At 36.9% G+C, this 21401-nt stretch overlaps 1 protein-coding gene across 1 annotated transcript in view; it reads left to right on the top strand.

Moving 5' to 3' along the window:
- Positions 1-21130, top strand: part of LOC128858675 (nuclear cap-binding protein subunit 1) — a 45843-nt gene extending 24713 nt beyond the window's left edge. Inside the window, exons 4-8 of the mRNA XM_054095127.1 lie at positions 6511-6758; positions 8645-8888; positions 9525-9649; positions 20348-20536; positions 20624-21130. Of these exons, the coding sequence (XP_053951102.1) occupies positions 6511-6758; positions 8645-8888; positions 9525-9649; positions 20348-20536; positions 20624-20737 (920 nt within the window). The 3' untranslated portion in view covers positions 20738-21130. The remainder of the gene's footprint in view (positions 1-6510; positions 6759-8644; positions 8889-9524; positions 9650-20347; positions 20537-20623) is intronic.
- Positions 21131-21401: the final 271 nt, after the last annotated feature.

The following is a 21401-nucleotide window of genomic DNA, read 5'->3' as shown; positions in this document are numbered from 1 at the left end:
TCATCAGAAAAAACCCAAAACAGCTCAGGCTGTTCTCGTGTTTGCTTCGACTGAAACTGTCTTCATAAGGTTTATACCGGAGATCTTCATGAACAACTCGACGAATAAGATTCTCAGAAACATTATGCTCCCTCGCATGGGCCCTCAATGATTTTGGAAGGTCCTGGTCAATGACCACCTGCACTTGTTGAATAAATTCTGCAGATCGGGCAGTGTCAGAACGTTTCTCGTGTTCCAGATTCTGCATCCCGCCTGATGCTTCCATTTCACAGCGAACCTTATGGACGAATGAACGGGCACTTAACAAAATTTGAGATTTCTAAATCGGTATGATTTGCACAAATAGCGTTGATATGTGCATGTCTCTTCTCTTCTTGAGTTATGTTGTAATTCTCCATATCTCATCTGAAAAAGAGCAAAAAGAAAAATAATGGTTTCGGAAAGTTATAGCCACATGTATGCATATCCTCTACTACCGTATATACCCTGAATTTAGTTAATATATTTTAAGGCTATTACGAGGGGTGCCTTTTATATGTCGGGATTAGAGAACAAAAATAAATTTTAATCATCGAAAATCACTTTATTGTTTTTCAAAATATTCTCCATGAAGATCTATACACTTTTGCATGCGTTTGAACCAATTGTCGAAGCACTTTCTGAATGCCGCAACCGCTTCTTTAGGTGTCGAAAAACGTTGACCTCTCAGTTTGTTTTTTACGTACGGGAATAAAAAGAAGTCATTCGGTGCCAAGTCAGGACTATACGGCGGATGACCCATTAATTCGATGTTTTGGGTGCTCCAAAATGCAGTTGTTTGAGCCGATGTGTGAGAGCTCGCATTGTCCTGGTGAAGAGTGATCCGTCTTTGGCGATTGGTTTTTCTAATTTCTTGGAAGTCAACTGGCAAACAAATGGCTGTGTACCACTCAGAATTTACTGTTCTGCGTTGTTCTAGTGGTACGGTTGCGACATGTCCAGTTTTTCCGAAAAAACAGGCGACCATTTGCTTGGAAGTGCCTCGTGCGCGAACAACTTTTGTTGGATTTGGCTCATCTTGAAACACCCATACAGTCGACTGCTGTTTACTTTCGGGCTCATACGCATAAATCCATAATTCATCACCTGTCATGATGTCATAGACGTGTTTCGAAGCCCCGCGATCCTATGTTTTGAACATTTCCTTCGACCAATCGACACGAGCCTTTTTTTGGGCGATTGACAAATTGTGTGGGATCCAACGCGAACAAATTTTTTTGACAGTCAAATGTTTATGCAATATTGAATGTATGCTGGTCCCACTAATGCCTAAGATTGTCTCAATCTCACGATAGGTCACATGACGATCTTGCAATATCAGTTCGCGCACAGCATCAAGGGTTTTCGGAACAACAACTGATTTTGGACGACCTTCACGAAATTCGTCTTGGAGTGAACTACGACCACAATTGAATTCACCATACCATCGATAAACACTGGTCTTTGATGGAGCTTCATCGCCAAAAATTGAATTAAGTTCATCCATGCAATGTTGCTGAGTTAATCCACGTCGAAAGTTGTAAAAAATAATCGCACGAAAATGTTCACGATTTAATTCCATTTTTGGAATATAAGTTACTGTAAACAACACAAATAGCGCTGGTATTTCAAAACGTTCTGAGTACGTAAAATCCAAAAAATGTCAAGCTTTGCGATACAGCTGTCAGTTGCCAGATTGCAACACCAGGGTTGCCAAATCCCGAAATATAAAAGGCACCCTCGTATTTTTTGAACATTAATACTCCACTCCTTGATTTCACTTTAAGAAGTAGCAATAGCCATCTTCTGGTTACAGAGGGGCTACTAAGCAGATAGCAAAATATTAATTTCCAACGGCCGCTTCACATTTTATCCTATTGTTTTAGTCCATTTCCGGTTTTCTGCTTTTCTTAGATTTTTTTCATCGATCGCCGGGCAAAGCTGCAGCCAAGTGCGCCGCTTTATTTTTCGTTTGGAATATTTGACATTACTTTATAACTGTGAATTTCTCGTGATTTCTGTGAGTACAGGTGGAAATTCATTTTGATGCTTCCTTAAAGAGTTGAAGTTGCTGTAAGTTTTGTAAGAAAAAATATATATAGTATACACATGCCCCACAAAGTCTGCGTTCACCCTACAATAACTTTCTAGTGAATGAAACACACAACCTGATTTTATAAGTTTTTAGATAACGGTGAATAATGGCTGTAACAAGTAAATAAAGCGACCATAAAGTCTGCGTTCAATATTAAAGTCTAATACAAAAACATGATATGCTATATGCAAAAATTAAATCTAATATTTAGTTGGATATCCACGTTGCCTATTTGGCAGTGAACCTACTAGTTTCCCTGTTTCCTCTGCTGTTATCTTCCTCCATTCTGCCTGCATGACACTCCGCAAAACCTCTTTACTAGTAATCACTTGCTGACGAATTCTTTTTTCCAATAGATCACACAGATGCTCGATGGGGTTAAGATCTGGGGACTGTGGCGGTGTTTTAAGCCGTTTTGGGGCGTTGTACAAGAGCAAAGCTTAACGATCTCGGCTGTGTGCTTCGGGTCGTTATCTTGTTGAAACCAAAATGTTCTTGATAAGCCGAGATTTTCTGCACTTTGCTTTAAATTCCGTTTTAGTATGTTCAAGTATCCCCATTTATCCATCGTCGAATCAATAAATTCTAATGCAGCCCCAAATCATAACCCCGCCACCTCCGTGCTTAACCGTGCCAACAAGATTTTGCTTTTCAAGAGCAGTTCTAGGTTTTCGCCAAATAATTTGACGGCCTTTTATTCCGAATATACAAAATTTACTTTCGTCTGAAAATATTACTTTTTTCCAGAACTCGGGAGGCTTATTTATGTACTCATTAGCAAACTGAATGCGTTTACGTCTGTTCACAAGAGAAATGAAAGGCTTTCTTCGGGCGACTCTACCATGGTATCCAGCTTGACGTAGAACTTTTCTGGCAGTTTCAGCGCAAAAACTTTTTTTAGATGTTTGATTTATGTTTTCAACTAATTTTGAGAATGTAATCCGGGGGTTAACCTTTGCGAATTTGATTATAGAACGCTCTTCCCGGGTCGATAATTTAGATGTAAAAATTACAGTTTGCCGAAAATTTGTTACAACTCGCTGAACAGAGGAATACGTTCTCCCAATAGATTTTCTTATTTTTATAATTATTTTCCTCTCAGAAACGCTTATTTCTTTTCCCTTTCCTTCCATGTTTTTAATTATATCCAGTTATAAATAAAATGTTCAACAAAGCTTTGTTAATATTCAGTCGAAGTAATGTGCAATAAAAAATTAATATGAACAAGGAAAAATATCTTAAAATTAACGGTATCATTAAAATAAACAGGCTGAACGCAGACTTTTTTGGTGCCATATTTACAAGCTGCTGAAACTATTTTCCCGTTATCTAAAAAGTGAAGTGAGGAATCTTCTTTTAACGCGTTGTTCCATCGTGGTAAATTTTGCATCTGTCTCTTGACAAATGTCACTTTTTATTAATTTTATTTGAATAATCTGCAGTACAAAGTACCTTAGAAACTAGCCAAAAATGTGAAGAAAAACATGCCAAATTTAGGTACTAATACAAAGTAATGGCGCAAAAGTAACCTTGCGATGTTTTTGACTGTAATTTAAAAAAAAAATGAAAAACTTTGATTCTTCTTGTGGATTATTTTTATTTGGTCTTTTCAATTTTTTTACATCAAGTCGAGAATATGATGTCATGTAAATGGCCGCCGCCACAGTTGATTGCCATTTGAGCCCTTTTTATGGCATTTTCCATCACTTTGGCCAAAACTTCCGGCGATAGGTCCTCACATTCTTGACGGATATTGTCTTCAGGAGCTGCAAGAGTCTGAGGCTTGTTGACATAAACCCGCGACTTCAAAAAGCCCCATAAAAAGAAGTCTGGAGCGGTCAAATCAGGCGATCTTGCTGGCCAGTGCAAATCGCCAAAACGGGAGATTACGCGCCCGGGAAATGTATCCTTCAGCATATCGGTTGTGGCACGTGCAGTGTGTGCCGTTGCACCGTCCTGTTGGAACCACATGTTTTCCAATCCCAATTCATCAAGTTGCGGCAAAAAGGCACAGTAACCGTTTGGCCCGCTACGTCTTCGAAGAAAAAAGGTCCGATGACTCCTCCAGCGAAAACAGCACACCATACAGTGAGCGGGTGTAATGGCTCTTCGTGGGTAACACGCGGATTTTCAGTGCCCCAGAAGCGTAAATTTTGCTTATTTACGTACCCGCTAAGATGGAAATGGGCCTCATCACTCATCATTATTTTTGATGAAAAATCATCTTCCACTTGGTGGTGATTAAGGATGGCTTGAGCGCATGTTAGACGCGATTGGCGGTCAGCAGCTAACAGCTGATGCAGCGTCTAGACTTTGTACGGAAACATCTTCAAATTTTGTACCAAAATTCGCTGTAAAGACCGTCGACTGATACCCATTTGCGTGGCACGTCGCCTGGTCGATGCCGACGGCGCTTCCATGACATCCTCGGCTACAGCAACAATATTCTCTGCAGAACGGCTACTCCGGGGTCTGCCACGCCTGGCAACATCTCGTGTTGTACCAGTCTCTTCGAGGCGAGCGGCTAAACGTCGCAGTGTTTCACCAGTAGGCGTTGGACGGCGATGAAATCTGCGACGAAATTCACGTTGTGCCAAAGTCACCGACCGATTATTGGTCAAATAAATAGTCAGCAATATTCCGCGTTCTGGAGCAGTGTAGCGTAACATTGTTTATTAACGTGCATGTGTTTGCTACACAAATGTCAAAACAGAACTGGCATTACGGGCCAATCGCAAAATGTATAGCATTTTCTGATAGGAGGATTACTTTAGCGCCAGTAATCAATACCAAGCAACTAAATTTAAAATTTTTATTGGATAATTTGTTCTGGAATTTGACTGCTTGATTCCGCGGTCTGGAATTTGATAATGAATTAAAGTCTCGAAGCGGGCGAGCAGTGGATGCATTATTCGCAAGTTTAGTCTTAAAGTTTTCCCCATAAAAAGAGTAAAAATTGCGAAGACTTCTTTGTGGAGCATTAAAGCTTATCCGCTCAAGTAAAAGTGGACAGTAAACGATGCCGTTAACAACACTGAAAATAAACGAAAGTGAAAGGACGGTCCTTCACTTTTCTAAAGATTCTAGATTAATTAGCTTTAGCTGAGAGTTATAGAATGGAGCAGCGGCCTCAAATCGTAAGGAACGTAATGCCTGCATAAGAAATATTTTTTGATACACTCAATTCCATTTGTCGAAGGTTGGTCGTAAGGTCTCCAAATGATAACAGCGTACGCTAAGTGAGAACGAACAGTAAACAGACCCTTTCCTAGTATTAAAAGGGCTATAAGGGCCTTTGAATAAAAAGTAGGACATTTTTATGTATTTTTTTTTTAATTGTTAAATTTTTGTGAATTTTGTTCAAAGTTTGGGGATTTGAGTTATATGGTTTGTTTTGTGGAATGTTTTTATACTTTTATAAAACATGAATCAAATTAAATAAATAAAAATTAAATACAAGAGAGATAGTTACAACTTGGCAATTCGTCGCGCTCCTATTATTTGGAGCACGGGTGCAGGTGGTGTTACATTACACCAGCGGAGTAGATTGGTTCATTGGAATCTAAATTTATTAAAGTACTTGTATTCATATTTTTGTTTTCGTTCTTTTGTGTTGTTTTTGATTTTTTTGGTATATTTTTTTTTGTATTTTGTTTTTTTTTATTGTTTTTTTTATTCTTTTTTTTTATTTTTTGTTTTGTTTTCTACTTTTTTAAAAAGGTTTTTTTCTTCTTTTTTTCTACTGTTACTCCTATTTAACACATTATTGCGCATGTTATCACAGTAAATGCGAGTTGAGTGAGCGCAACAACAATATCACCAAGAAGGAAAACCTAAGAAATAGAAATTGTTCCAGACAGGCGAGCACAATTATGATCTACTGTTGCACACTTGCATAGTACATAGAAAGAAAAAAAGGAAAAAAAGTATTTTTATTAGCAATGGCAGCAGTTAGTAACGTCACTAATGACAATTGTTGGCAAAAATTCATAGCTGCAACACTTCAAAATACCCACAATTTATGTAACTCCAAATGTGCAATGCATAATATGCAGCAACAACAACAGCAATTACCGCCTCCACTACAGCGAGCTGCATTCCAGTGCATTGTCCCCTAGAAATGACAAAATGTCGCACGACTGAACATTTCTATTACAAGCGAAAGTGTCTGTAATCAACTTCTATACGCCGCTGCTTTCCATTTCATAAAACAATGTATTTATTTATTTGCTGTGTGTTGCGTTGCCAATTAATTTGAAATTATATAGCCAATTTCATTTCCTCATTTTCAAATGTGTCGAATTCAATTTGCAAAAATTTTCTAATATCTCTGAAAAATGAGTGCTTTATAATTTTAGATTTATTTCTATTTGGTTTTGTTTTTTACCTACTTTCAGCGTCGTTGGCGGGCACCCAGGTGGCACATCAGCTGGTGGTGGCAATTCGCCAGAAATGCACACCCGAAGAGGTCATCAATATTCTGAAAGAGTTACCGAATTCCGGTGAAAATGCGGATCAGGAAATGTCGGAGACATCATTCAATCCACTTAAAATTGATGTGTTCGTGCAGACGCTGTTGAATTTGGGCGCCAAGTCGTTTTCGCATAGTTTTGCTGCCATATCGAAATTCCATTTGGTGTTTAAGGTGAGACATTATTGCAACTCAGTTATATAATAAAAATATTTACGCTTTACGTTATGGTGAGCAATTTAAAAAATACATAGGTGGACCATGGGGTAAACGATATTTGAGTAAAACAACAATGGCGTGAGGTATCAATTTGATTGCGGCTTTATTTTGAAGCTATTTTCATATCATTGTTTGTGGAATTGCATATTGACAGTGCCATCAATATGTGCCATCATCAAGTGGACAGCACCAATTTTTGATGACTTGGTTCAGTAGGTCGCCGCATTTATGCGAAGCTGCCACTCAAGGCTTGACTAGAATTCTGTTAACAAGATTGACACTTTTAAATCAGGTTACTTGATATATTTACGGAAGAGGTGAATTCGACCGTATATCTGCCTGGAGGTCTTCCATGCTCGGTTATGCAATTTCTTACTACCTTAAGGCTAGCAACGGCCAAGGCGGCCGCCGTAGCCGAATGTGTTGGTGCGTGACTACCATTCGGAATTCACAGAGAGAACGTAGGTTCGAATCTCGGTGAAACACCAAAATTAAGAAAAACATTTTTCTAATAGCGGTCACCCCTCGGCAGGCAATGGCAAACCTCCGAAAGTATTTCTGCCATGAAAAAGCTCCTCATAAAAATATCTGCCGTTCGGAGTCGGCTTGAAACTGTAGGTCCCTCCATTTGTGGAAGAACATCAAGACGCACAACGCACACCACAAATAGGAGGAGGAGCTCGGCCAAACACCCAAAAAAGGGTGTACGCGCCAATTATATATATATATATATATATATATAAGGCTAGCAACTTGGTATTGAATTTTGAGAATCGAGAGATCGCTAACTCCTAAAACACTCAGGTTAAAAAGCCCGTTGTATTCAAAGCTCTGGAAAGTAAAAGAGTAGATTGTCAAGAAGGAATGGAGAGAAGTAACAAAGAGAAAGAGATAGGGTAGGATAGAGACAAAGACAGAGATAGCCATGGGACAGAAGTTTCCGGATTCTTTGGTAAATCTGAAAATAACTCCAGTTTGAGAGAACTAATATTACTTATTCTCATTATATCGGAACCCCAAATTCGCAGTCCGGACTTCTCACCAACCAAGAGGAAAAGATACAGACGAGGCGTCGAACGCACGGGAACAAGTACGGCTACAAGTAAATAGCGGCTTGAAACTGTAGGTCCCTCCATTTGTGGAACAACATCAAGGCGCACACCACAAATATGAGGAGGAGCTCGGCCAAACACCCAAAAAGGGTGTACGCGCCAATTATATATATATAGAACCATCAGTATATCACTTTCAAGATCAGTGCGAGAACGGACTCTACCCCAACACCAAAGGGCACTCGGAAATGGAACATGGCCAAAGTGAACACTGTAGCATTCCTGGCTCACTTTGATGCAAATTCCATGCCGCACAAGAGTGGTGACGCTGGCTCCCATGCGAGCGCCATGATGCAGCGTATTGCCAAAAGCTGCAAGTTTTTTCTAATAGCGGCCGTCCTTTGGCATGCAATGGCAAACCTCCGAGTGTATTTCTGCCATCGTCTCATAAAAAACCATTTCCCGTTCGGAGTCGGCTTGAAACTGTAGGTCCCTCCATTTGTGGAAAAACAACAAGACGCGCACCACAAATAGGAGGAGGAGCTCGACCAAACACCTAACAGAAGTGTACACGTCAATTATTGATTTTTTTTATTATCACTTATTAGACCCTGGGTTATTGAACCGGTTTTTTCTAATGTGATCGACCCTTGGCAGGCAAGCGAATGCATTTCAGCTATGAAAAACCATAAAAAAACAATTAATTTTAATTGAAAATAGATAAAAATATATATTAAAGAAAATACATTATTATATTACCACTATCTAATAAAAAAATATCTTTTTTAGGCACTCGCCGAATCCGAGGAGGCGCAAATATGCATACTTCACAACGTCTACGAGTTGTGGCAGAATCATCAACAAATGATGGTGGTTATTATTGACAAATTGCTGAAATTACAAATTGTTGACTGTTCGGCTGTCGCCACATGGATATTCTCCAAAGAGATGACCGGCGAATTCACCAAAATGTATTTGTGGGAAATACTTCATTTGACTATAAAGAAAATGAACAAACACGTAATTAAACTGAGTAAGTAAAAGTGGAGCATGTCTCCACAGACATACAGTGGCGGACATTGAAATCTGGAGACGCAAAAATCTACACAACTTTTATTGTATTTTTGCACAGCTGAAACTATGTCGAAATTAATTTTAAGATTGCAGGTGGCACATATAAAAATTTTTTAGAAAAACAAGTGTGTGTTTAAGACAGAAAAACGGCTTCGGGATCCTACAGTTTTTATACAAAATATAGTTCATTGCATATAAAAAACCTATAACAAAACTTTGGGAAAAATTCATTTAACGAATTTCAATAAATTGTTATCAAAATCTTCAACTTTTTAACCAGATTTTTTCATAAACTTCGCGATAGTAATTTTATAGCCCATTCAATTTCAGTATAATAAATTGTAAGTTTACAGTCAAAGCGCAATACCATAACAGTGGCAGAGACAGGCAAAGTATTCAAAAAAGTTACAATAATAAAAATGTATACAATTTTTGAAAAAAATTAAAGAAATGCTCCACGAAAGTTCAGCTTTCTGTTTTGCCGAAATCGCGCGAAACTTTTGGGTCTGAACATGGCCAAAGTTCGGTCTATAGTGCCTCTATAGGAGTACTATGTCAAGCAAAATATTTTGTTAAAAAATATCTCTTATTACAGGTAGTGAGCTAACTGAAGCGAAGGATAAGTTGGCAAAAGTGGACTCATCGTCCAGCGAATCAGAGGATGAGGCAGTGCCCAAACGTAAAAAGCCCATCAATCACGTGGATAAGCCAACTGAAGAGGTGAGTTAATTAGAAGTATTCTATGCTTACAAGGGCCTCTTTTTATAGTCTGAGCACAAGGAATTAAAACAAATACTCATCAACGAAAGCGACTTTATTCGTTTTTAAATTATTGCACATCGCGAACAATAAAGTATATTTTTTCTAATGTCACTCCAAAACATGGATTTTGGATGCATCAACTGCGTCAAAAAACGTTGTATACGCAATTTATTCTCGATGTCCGGGAGTAATCTGTTCAGTTCCTTGTCTACACACATCGCACATTTGCTGCGGAAAGTATTAATAAAAAAAAAACAAAAAGTGTTTGCATGTTGCAGAAATGACCTCCAGTTTTTATTTATGCTGTGCACAAAGTTCATGGAGATATCTTTTAATAGCATCTCATTAGATGAAAATGTGTCTTCACTTTTATTTAGGGAGGTTTAGAACTTGAAAACTTCAAATACGTGCAGAAAATCAGTGAAAAATGCCGTGTGTCTGCAGCTCTTCGCTAAAGCAGTATTTTGCACTGATTTTTATTTTCATTTCATTTGTTACAAAACCTTTCAGACTAGAAGTGCAAAATGACTTAAATACAAGGTTTAAAAGCAATTCGAATCCAGCTTAGACCTGGAAAATTAAGGAAATCTCACTGTGAAACTGAGCATAATGAAAAAAATAAGATAAAAATCTGAGTGTTTTTCGAAAATACCAAACAAAAATTTTGAAGTACAAAAAAGATTATTTAAGTACAGTAGATTCTGTTTTTATGCGGTATATACGTTCCGCAAGAAACAGAATAAAAAAAGCTACCAGTTCTATAGTAAAATCGCATAAACAAAAAATTGTATTTTTGAAAATTATATCTTTATTTAAGAAACGTCAGAATCGAAAAATAAATTTACATCGTCAGAAATAGAATCAGACAATACCCGCATGTTGCGCATTCGTTTAGGATGGCGTAAAATCACTTCCGTCACTTGAGGAAATGTACTCGTCTGATCTGGATGGTGATGCAGGCGGTTCCATACTTGTAGGGTTAGCATTTTTGATATAATGTGTGATGAGTTTTTGCTTAGCTGGCTTAGAATCTTGTTTATATGTACAATTCCCGAAAGGTCGACATGCATTTTTTAATTAAAAAAAAAAACCGCATAAAAACAGAATCTACTGTATAGCTTTTGGAAAAATTTTAAGAAAATTTTGAAATGTTAATAAGAACCGAAAACAATTCGCTTTAAAAAACTCTTGAAAAAAATTTTGAACATCGAGTAAATCTCAAACTCATTAATTATTATTTTTTTTTTTTAATTTTTTCAGTTTATTTCTTATTCTACTAAAAAAAATATTTTTTAATATTAAAAAGAACTGAATATATTTCGCTTTAAAAACTCCGTAACAAAATTTTCAACATTGAGTACATCTCAAACTTATTAATTTTTTCAGTTTATTTCTTATTCTACTTAAAAAACAATTTTTTTTAAACCTGCATTATTGGAAAGGTTTAAAAAAAAGTTTTAAATGTTGAAAAAAGCCAAAAATAATTCACTTTAAGGCCGGCGGGCCAATTAGATGTCCTAAATTCAGTAGTTTTCGCGAAGCGTTGTAGGACGAGAAAAAAAACAATTAGCCAAATGAAGTTTTGGGGATAGTTTAATATATATGTATTTGAACTAAAAAAAAAAAAATTTGTACAATCTCCAACAATATATTGTAAGCCGAGTTATCAATAGATTCCCAGAGCGCCTTGCCACTGAAGTAGCCAACTTCTGTACAAGATACAACTTGCAATTTTCATCTGAAAACAAAAAACAAAAAGATTATTAATTTTGATGTAATTATCTTCGATGTGAACTAAGAAAATTGGGAGAAACACGTAAAATTCGAATTTTTGGGGAAGGTAGAAAAAAAAGTGGTTTTTCAAGGAAAAAAAACTCTTCAACTGGGTAAAAAAGTCGCTTAAAAAAAGTTTTTGGATGTTTTTTTTAGTTCACATAGAAGAGAAAACAATACTGAAGATAACGCATTTTGAATGAAATGGATAGCTCGTTTAGTTTTTTTGCAATCGTGTACATAAATTAGGTAAAATCGTGAAAATGAAAAGCCGAGAAAACGCGCTTCAAACTACAACAATAAGCGCACGGTTGCTCGACGCCGCACTACGCTCGGCTCTGTAGCTCTGCAAATACTTGGAATTTAACTCTGAAAATTTGTGTCTCATGTTCTTGAATATCTAAGCTATTGATTTCAGGAAAAAAAAGAATCGATTTTTTTGACCTTTTAATTGGCCCGCCGGCCTTAAAAAACTCTTTAACAAAATTTTCAGCATTGAATAAATCTCAAAATTATAAATTTGTTTTTAATTTTTTTAAGCTAAAAATCAAAATATATTAATTTTTTTTTTAATTTTAAATATTTTTTGTTTTTCAAATTTTTTCAGTTTTCTTTTCATTATACTTTTTCTATAAATAAACAATATATACCTCCGCCCACCCTGCGCTCGGGCTTTGTGCCTTCTGTGTAGACAGGGATGGGCGCGCCCTGTCTTACATCGTGCCATTCCCTGTCTTCCCTTGAAAGTAAGAAGATCGTGAACTTTGTAATGCCAGTTGTAGGCGGTAGTACATAGCCTACAAGTGTGGGCAGCTCCGAAATGTCAGCTAAGATTTTACCGTGGCCCTAGTCTGTATTTGACCACTTACTTAAGGGGTTCACTGCGAGTGATATATCTTGCCTGCAGATCTAATTCATTATTTGTGTGCATAATTGTTGTAGATATTAGATATTTTTAGTCACCCTGTATAAACAGCACCCCTCGTAATGAGGTCTAGCGCAAACCAATATAAGGCCAATTATGTCAAGTTAAAATTTCGTTTCACATTAATTTAAAAACTACAGCTTATTTTCTTGTATACGCCCATAGAAATCACTAAGCAAAGTGTTGGGAAAATATTTTGTTTCTGTAAATTTTACGCCATTTTCACTTTTCATTGCCTTAAGGTCAACGTATTGCGGATTTGGTGTGCATTTATTAAATTCAAAATGACCTAATTTAGTTTGATTTTTATTTGCATTTACTTGTATGCTCCGTTGTACTCTATTGCTCTAGTATTCAGTTTCGTTTTCTTTTAATTAATAATAACCAAAAATTGTAATTAAATATGCAAACTCATTACGGCATGGCAAGCCAGCCGCTATATTTGGATTGCGCAACTTTTCGAGCTGCTCTCCTACATATAAATGTTGTAAACATTGTTTATGCCGCCCGGCTTGGCTGGCCACTCGGCCACTGAGATACCACTGCGTTTCATTCCTCATTCGCTCACTTAATTATTCACAAAGCTTTTTCGTTTTGTTTGGTTTAACGCTTCGTTTGACACGCAAAAGATTTCAGCTTCCTTTAGCCACCTGGCCGAAAAGCGGAAAATTAAGAATTCTACTACTTCAGTTGGCGTAGATTTTTTCCGACTTTGCTGAATATTTGCTGCTTTGTGAATTTCACTACTCATTTATTTGCATGCCCGGCCGGGGTTCTTTCAAGCGTTAGTTGCGATTTGCGCTTTGTGTTGAAAATGCGCGCGCACACAAAATTAATTGGGGGCGCGCAATCGCCCAGCCATTAAAGATAATTCAGTGCAACCCAAAAACAAAAGGTCGTTGTCCAAGGTGTGGGTATAAATTGTTGGCTGTGATTTGGTTCCTCGGTCGCCGTTTTAATGCAAACGAATGTTGGCGGTAGTTGCTATTTGTCAGAGGTAACTCTGCAACTATGTGGCAGGAACTAGTTTTTGAAAAATTAAAGAACTTCTTTTTCAGGCCGGTCGTAAAAATATAGTTTATACTAAAACAAAAACCAAAAACCATATAACTTAAAGTTTCGAACTATGTATTAAATTTTAATAAATTCAATAAATTTTCATCAAAATTTCAATGTTTTTAATCAATTATTCTAGAGAACTTTCATGTATGCAGTTTTATAGCTCATTAATTTTATTATAATAAACTGCAAGGTTGAAGTGGTTCAAAAATCACGTTGATTTTTCACAATTTATTTTTGCTGACGGTCTTGCGCATTTTCTTCATATAGAAAAAATTTCAAGCAATCGACGTATGGAAGAAAATGTGTTAAGGTGTTATGTACCGTTAACCAAAAAATTATCAACAACAAATCGGATTTTGAGCCACTTTAAACTGACACAATATTAAAAGAAGACAGATTGGGCTACAAAACTGCATAGCCAAAATTCTAAAATTTCTACCTAGAACGTCGGAAAATAAAAAAAATTAATTTCAAGCATTTTTAGGTAGAAATTTTAGAAAACTTTCTTCCAAAAAAAATTTTTTTTTTTTAATTACAAACAATTTTTTTTAATTTCAAACATTTTTAGATAGAAATTTTAGAAAATTTTCTTCCAAACAAAATTTTTGTTTTTTGTTATCTTTTTACAATGTTTGAAATTTTGAGCTTTATGGTCACCCAATAATAGTGGACACATGCATTTTTGTTGCAGCGACATTTCCTTTAGATCGGACCGAAAGGTGGGCGATGTTAAATTAGTCGAAAGTCTTAAATATTTATTTAACAAGTATTGCAGTATCTACGTAGATCGAAACTAGTCCCAGAGTCATATGAGTGTAACGAGGCAATGCATTTGTCGATGTTGTTGTTGGTATAGGCACTTACAAACCCATGCTAAGAGTGGTGAAAGCTTCAGTCATCGCTTTCAATATCATCTAATGGTAGGTTCAGAAAATGGGAGGTGAATAAAGATAGTTTGGTGTTACATGAGTAGGTTAAAGAGGGAATATGAAGAGGTGGGGTACTTTGACATGCCCGACTATGTACTAAGTATGACGGTGTCAATGCTGGATAGGTAAGAGTTCAAACTACTGGCTTTTAGGATGGCGTTAGCTCTATTTAATGCTTATTCTTCTTCCTTTGACTTAGATTTTTCTTACTCTAAGTTTACTTTTAAGAAGTTACTTATATAACTAGTGTCCTACGGTCTTTGTATCTATCTATCTGATAGTCTGTAAGCATCCTGTTTGTTGATTAATAATAAACAAATATAATAAAATATGCATATCGTAAATATGCCAAGCTGATGCAGGTCTCACGAGGCTGCTGGCATTCATGGGACGAGAGCTCGGGTATGGTGGATGGTAATGGGCTCTCGGTGACCGTCTATATCCCGTCGGGTCCAGTGACCGTTTAATGTATGTCTAGATCTCGTCTGTGATTTGAATGAAATAACTTCTAACGCTCCTAGTAGGTGGTTATGCTTCCAGCAGAGGACTGTTATCGGTAGAACTGTTCAGCTACAGAAAAAAATCATATTTGAGTATAAAGATATAGGTATACTATCGTAAAACGTTTATTGAGAGAGAATAGTATCGTTTTCCTAATCGTGAAAAGCGAAATGCTGCAATGAGAGTTAAAATCTTGGCACAGGAATCAAAATGATTCATTTGTTTTACATTTTTTAAAAACGCCTAAAATACCCTGATATTCGAGAGGAGGGAACATTAAGATTAAGTCCCGGCTGAAGAAAAGAACTGGAAATCGATCCTGTAGGCAGCCTAACCATGACACAAATAAGTAAAGGGTGATTTTTTAAGAGCTATAGGAAAGTTTTTCAAAAAAACACACGTAAAATTCAGAAAAATGCATGAAACTTTATTATTTCATGCAAATGTTGACCACGACTGCGCTTGCAAATGGTACATCCGCTTAATCCAATTTTGGCACACTCTTTCCAATGTTTCGGTCGGTATCTCACATATAAATGCTTTAGTGTTGTCTTCCAATGCGCAATGCGTTAATTGAAGCAAGCTTGGCTGAATAGATATGAGCTGAGGCGTTATATCGCACGATCTGGGTGGCCAATTGACAGGTCCCGAACGTGAAATAAAATGTTCCATTGTTACGCGTGCTGTGTGGCATGTGGAAACCACATGTCATGCAAGTCAAGCTCTTGCATTTTGGGCAAAAAAAAGTTGGATATCATTTCACGGTAGCGCTCACCATTCACAGTTACGTTACGATTCGCAGCATCTTTGAAGAAGTACGGTCCAATGATACCTCCAGCCCATAAACCGCACCAAACTGTCACCTTTACTCGATACATTGGTCGCTCTTGCAATTCTTCTGGCTGGTCTTCACTCCAAAATCGACAATTCTGCTTATTTACGTACCCATTGATCCAAAAATTAGCTTCATCATTGAACACAAAGTGGATCTTCGGCCAACTTTCCAAGAGCCCATTCACCAAAAATCGTGCGTTGCGGTAGGTCGTTCGCTGTCAATTCTTGCACCATCTGTATTTTGAAAGGCTTCACACCTAAAACCTTTTGCAAAATTTTCCACGTTGTTGAGTAACAGAGGACCAATTGCTGCGAACGGCGACGAATCGATAATTGATGGTCATCATTAACACTGGCCGATACAGCTGCGATATTTTCTTCAGTTCGCACTCTACGTAAGCGTGTTTGTGGTTTGATGTCCAATAATGTAAATTTGGTTCTAAATTTAGTCACAATAGCTCGAATAGCCGCTTCAGTGGGCCGATTAAACTGACCATAAAATGGAAGAAGCGCGCGATTAACTTTCTGAACAGAACACGCATTTTTATAATAAAATTCAATGATTAGCAAGCGTTGTTCGTTTGTAAGACGATTCATGGTTAAATTATAGACCAAACTGAAGATGTTTGACAGTGAAACAAAACACGAAACGTGCGTCAGCTGTTTAAACAAATTGTTTAAAAAGAGAATAGCTAAAAAATCACCCTTTAGTATGCCTATCATTTTCTGCGACTGCAAGAGTAAAAGAAAGAATTCTAAACTGCCGTCCAATCAAACTAGTAGCAAGAAACTCAGCCAAAAGATCTGCTCTAAGACTGAAGATGCCAGGACAATTCTCGCAGAAACTTTCTGGACACAGCAGACATTCTGGATTCAAAGGAAAGGACGGACTACGTAATTCCACGAGTTAAATTTGGAAAAAAGCCCAGCGTCATTATACAGCAAAATGGATGGCAAAAAGGAATCCAAATACCATGTATACAATTTCTTTGCAGATGGGTCCAAATCGGCGGAAGGAGTAGGAGCGGCTGTCTTTTGTCCACAATTTGATCTCCAAACGTCTTTCAGACTCCCTATTTACTGTGGTATATGTAGCTGAAATTTATGCCACAACAAAAGCACTTGAATTACTTGTGGAATTAACACTTCTTCGTATTAGGACAAACATTTTCTTTGATAGCCAAGCGGCTACTAAAGGAATTATGCGTCCTTGCACTAGCTCGGAATGTGTTCAACAGTGTAGATCCAAAATGGATGAACTCTATGGAAATGCGCAGTTCACTATTTACGGGGTACCAGGACACAAAGAAATAGAAGGAATTGAAAGAGCCGATGAGCCTGCTAAAGCAGGTATTCGCTTGACGAAATTGAGCACGCCTGACATACCTATATCCATCACTCTCCTTTCTGGAAACGGAACTAAACGAGGAAATAACTCGGGAAAGGCAATTGATATGGGAACACCCAATTTCGTACAAAAATGCCAAAATTATGCTAAAGATTTGGAATACGAAAACTGCAAACTTTATATTATCATTGTCTAGGAAATACTGCAAGATATTCGTTGGTGGCCGCCGTAACCGAATGGGTTGGTGCGCGACTACCATTCGGAATTCACAGAGGGAACGTCGGTTCGAATCTCGGTGAAAACACCAAATTTAGAAAAACATTTTTCATTCCGGTCGCCCCTCGGCAGGCAATGGCAAACCTCCGAGTGTATTTCTGCCATGAAAAAGCTCCTCATAAAAATATTTGCCGTTCGGAGTCGGCTTGAAACTGTAAGTCCCTCCATTTGTGGAACAACATCAAGTCGCACACCACAAATACGAGGAAGAGCTCGGCCAAACACCCAAAAAGGGTGCACGCAGTTATATATATATATATATATATATATATATATATATTCGTTGGGATTAGTCCAGAAGCTTGGATGATGAGAATATCCGATGAGGCGTCCCTTGGAGTGTTTAAGAGAAAGATTATGTGGAAGGTTTTTGGACCTTTGCACGTTGGCAACGGCGAATATCTCAGGCGATGGAACGATGAGCTGTTTGAGCATTACGACGACATAGAGAAAACGCGACATAGAAAGATCCAGCGACTCCGTTGGCTGAGTAATATCGTCTGAATGGCTCCGGCTCTCAAAATATTCGATGCGGTACCAGCTGGTGATAGAGGTAGAGGAAGGCCTTCACTTCCAACTAGCGCCGGTTAGCACGAGAAATAAACGACTGATGCGCTTTGTTAAACTCAACCAAAATCGGTTACCGCCAATCAAGAAGAAGAAGATGCGTGTAACATGCAACGAAGCGAATGCTAGGGGGCTTTGGATCCCCTACTTTGCCACTACCCTACTATTTGCAGGGCTCGACAAATGTGCCTAGGATCAACACATTTTTATCGTTGAAGGTTATTGCTGACAAAAGGCTGAACGACTTTTTGAAACTGCCGAAGACGTGTATTAAGAACTGCATAAAATAATATATTCGACTCCAAATTCATAGAACTGGTAACACAATGGGCCATAGAGGTCTAAGTGAGATCTTTTTACAGATCAGTCAGCACTACCTAACCTAATGCGCTTTAAACAACAATTGTTTGAAGGAAGATCATGTAGCGAGTCTTCAAAATTCGTAATCAGAAGTTTTATAGTCCAACAATTTAACAAATTAAAAAAAAAACTGCAACAATTGTAATCGGAATCTATATAAAAGTTTCTAGATATGCAATTTTATAGCCCATTAAATTTTAGTATAGTCAATGAAAAGTTTGAAGTCGCTTAAAAACCGCTGTAATTTTCAAAGACCAATAAAGAGAAGGCAAACACACTAGCTGAACACTTTAAAACAATATTCTCAAACGAAAAAGACAATCAGCACATTGAACAAAATGTAAATACGAGTAACCCAGAAAAGAGAATGAAAATGGCAACCACAGCAAAAACCAGATATCATCTGAACAGTAAAAAAGCACCGAGCTTCGATCTAATAAATGGTGAAATACTAAAAGAACTACCTGATGTAGAAATTACATAATATAGGTATATACGACAAATACTCAACAGCATATTAAGGACACAATGCTTCCCACGCCTCTGGAAAGTTGCACAAATAACGGCAATCCCCAAACCATCAGAAACGACATCATATCGCCGTGTCAGTCTCTTGCCCATTGTTTCAAAAGTGTTTAAAAAAATACTTTTTGCCAGATTAGACAAAATTCTGATAGAAAAAAATATTATAACCAGCCATCAATTTGGATTTAGACGACAGCATTCAACTGTGCAACAAGTTCACAGAGTTATAAACAAAATATTAAATGATATGGAAAATGAAAGGTTCTGCACAGCTGTCTACCTGGATATTGCAAAAGCTTTTGACAGAGTGTGGCATAAAGGACTACTGCATAAGCTCAACCAAATATTACTACGGATTCACTTCACCATTCTCAAAAGTTATCTGGAAAACTGACATTTTTTATAAAGTTCGAAGACGAATGCTGAAGCATGATGCAAATGGCAGCAGATGTACCCCAAGGTAGTGTCCTAGGGCCTCTATTGTACCTGATATTTACAGCAGATATTCCGATCCCAGCAACAAAAAATTGCATGATAGCCACATTCGCGGATGACACGGCTTTGATGGCATCGGATAAAATAGAAAAAAACGCGACTGACATTCTTCAACAAACAATAAATGACACTGTATCATGGTTCGATAATTGGGGAATAGAAGTCAACAAAGATAAAACGGTACAAGTAATATATACAAACAGAAAGCCTAAGAAACATAAATTAACAATAAAAAACAATGAAATAAAAATCCTCCCTGGGGCAAAGTACCTTGGCATAACTATAGATGAAAAACTAAATTGGAAACGACATATACAAAACAAACGAAATGAAATCAAAAACAAGTTCAGACAACTATACTGGCTGTTGGCTAAAAATTCAAAACTAAGCCTTAACAACAAAGTAGTGATATATAAATCTATAATCTAACCCATTTGGAAATATGGCATTGAAATCTGGGACACACCAATATTAAAATAATTCAAAGGACGCAATCTAAAATACTTCGAACAATAACAAAAGCAGGCTGGTATATACCAAACGACGTGATCCACAGCGACCTCAACATCGACACAATAGATGACACAATTAGAAAATACAGCATTAAGCATATACAACGACTAACAAATCATCAAAATGAACAAATGCGCAAACTACCACAATCGGAGAAATTGGGAAAACGAAGATTAAAACTATTAACTCCAACAGAACTCACAATATAACAAAACAAAAAAAGAAAAACCAAAAAATAATAATTATCACTTAGAAAATAATATAATGTAGAATAATCTAAAGCAAAATTGAATGTTTATCTAGCATAGGTTAGAGAACAAAGAATTCCAATACTACTTTGAAAATAATTACTTATTGTTAAAATTTAACAGATTGTAATTTAAAAAGGGAAATAATAAAAAAAAAATTTTTTTACCAATTTTTTCACACGATGTTGAACTTTTTTTCATATAAAATACTTCTTAAAATTTGCTTCATTTGGCAGAAAATTCTCAACAAGTTTACCTCAAACTAATTCACTCTTCTTTCCCCTTCATTTCCCCTAACAGATGGTCGAGCGCATGGAAGAGAAACTGGAAGCAGCAAACGTGGACCAAAAACGCTTGTTCTTGATTGTTTTCCAACGCTTCATTATGATATTGTCCGAACATTTGGTGCGTTCTGACACGGACGGACGCGATCCGGATACTGATTGGTATCGCTGGACAATCGGTCGTCTGCAGCAAGTGTTCCTAATGGTAAGTATAACCTAATTTTCTATAAAATTTATTACAAAAATATTTGTAATTTTTAAATACGATTTTTTTTCTTCTCACTTTCAATAGCACCACGAGCAAGTGCAAAAGTACAGCAGTACTTTGGAGACGCTGCTCTTCACATCGGACTTGGACTCACATATACTGGAAGTGTTTCATCAGTTTGTAGCTTTAAGAGCTTAAGGCAGTAGAGCATTTTTTTTTTTTTGTTTTCGTAGTTAACTATAAACATTTTTTTGCTCCATTTATTAAATTTCATTGTTCACTTTGTAAATTTGGCTGAAAAAAGCCAATAGTCCATAAACAATGTAAACAAGTACAGGTCTGTGAAATTTCTTGACGCTCGGTTAACATAGATTCGACGGGACGAATCGAAAACAAATGAAAAAATGTCGAGCTAACAAAATAAAAAAAATGCTTTTAATTAAAAGTTGTTATTGTGTTCAGCGATTTCGAAAAACTGAAAAGCAACCAAATAATGTTTTTATAAACACCAGAAAATGAAATAAATTTTTAGAATTTCGTTAACAAGAAAACTAAACGAGACAGCCAACAATTTAGTTTTTTTTTAACTTTTCATGTCGTTTCGTTGAGCTCCATAAGAATGCATCCACTAATTTGCCTTCAAAGTCTTAAAAAAAACAAAATAAAAAAAAATACAGTAATATCTGTGCATTCGTAATTATACTGTGCAGCAGCTAAAAAAAGTAGGCAAGAACGCCGTATAACAATGATGAAGGAGGAAGCTCTGTAGAAGCAAACGGTGTTTTTTTATCTTTTCTTTTTGTGTTGTGCCAAATATTCCAAGATTCTTACTGAAATTTTCCCGGAAATATGTTTGTGAAAC

This window comes from Anastrepha ludens, chromosome 3 (assembly GCF_028408465.1).
Source record: "Anastrepha ludens isolate Willacy chromosome 3, idAnaLude1.1, whole genome shotgun sequence".
In the NCBI taxonomy this organism is placed as follows: domain Eukaryota; kingdom Metazoa; phylum Arthropoda; class Insecta; order Diptera; family Tephritidae; genus Anastrepha; species Anastrepha ludens.
The sequence above is the reverse complement of the archived record's forward strand: the minus strand, read 5'-3'. Positions and strand labels throughout refer to the sequence as shown.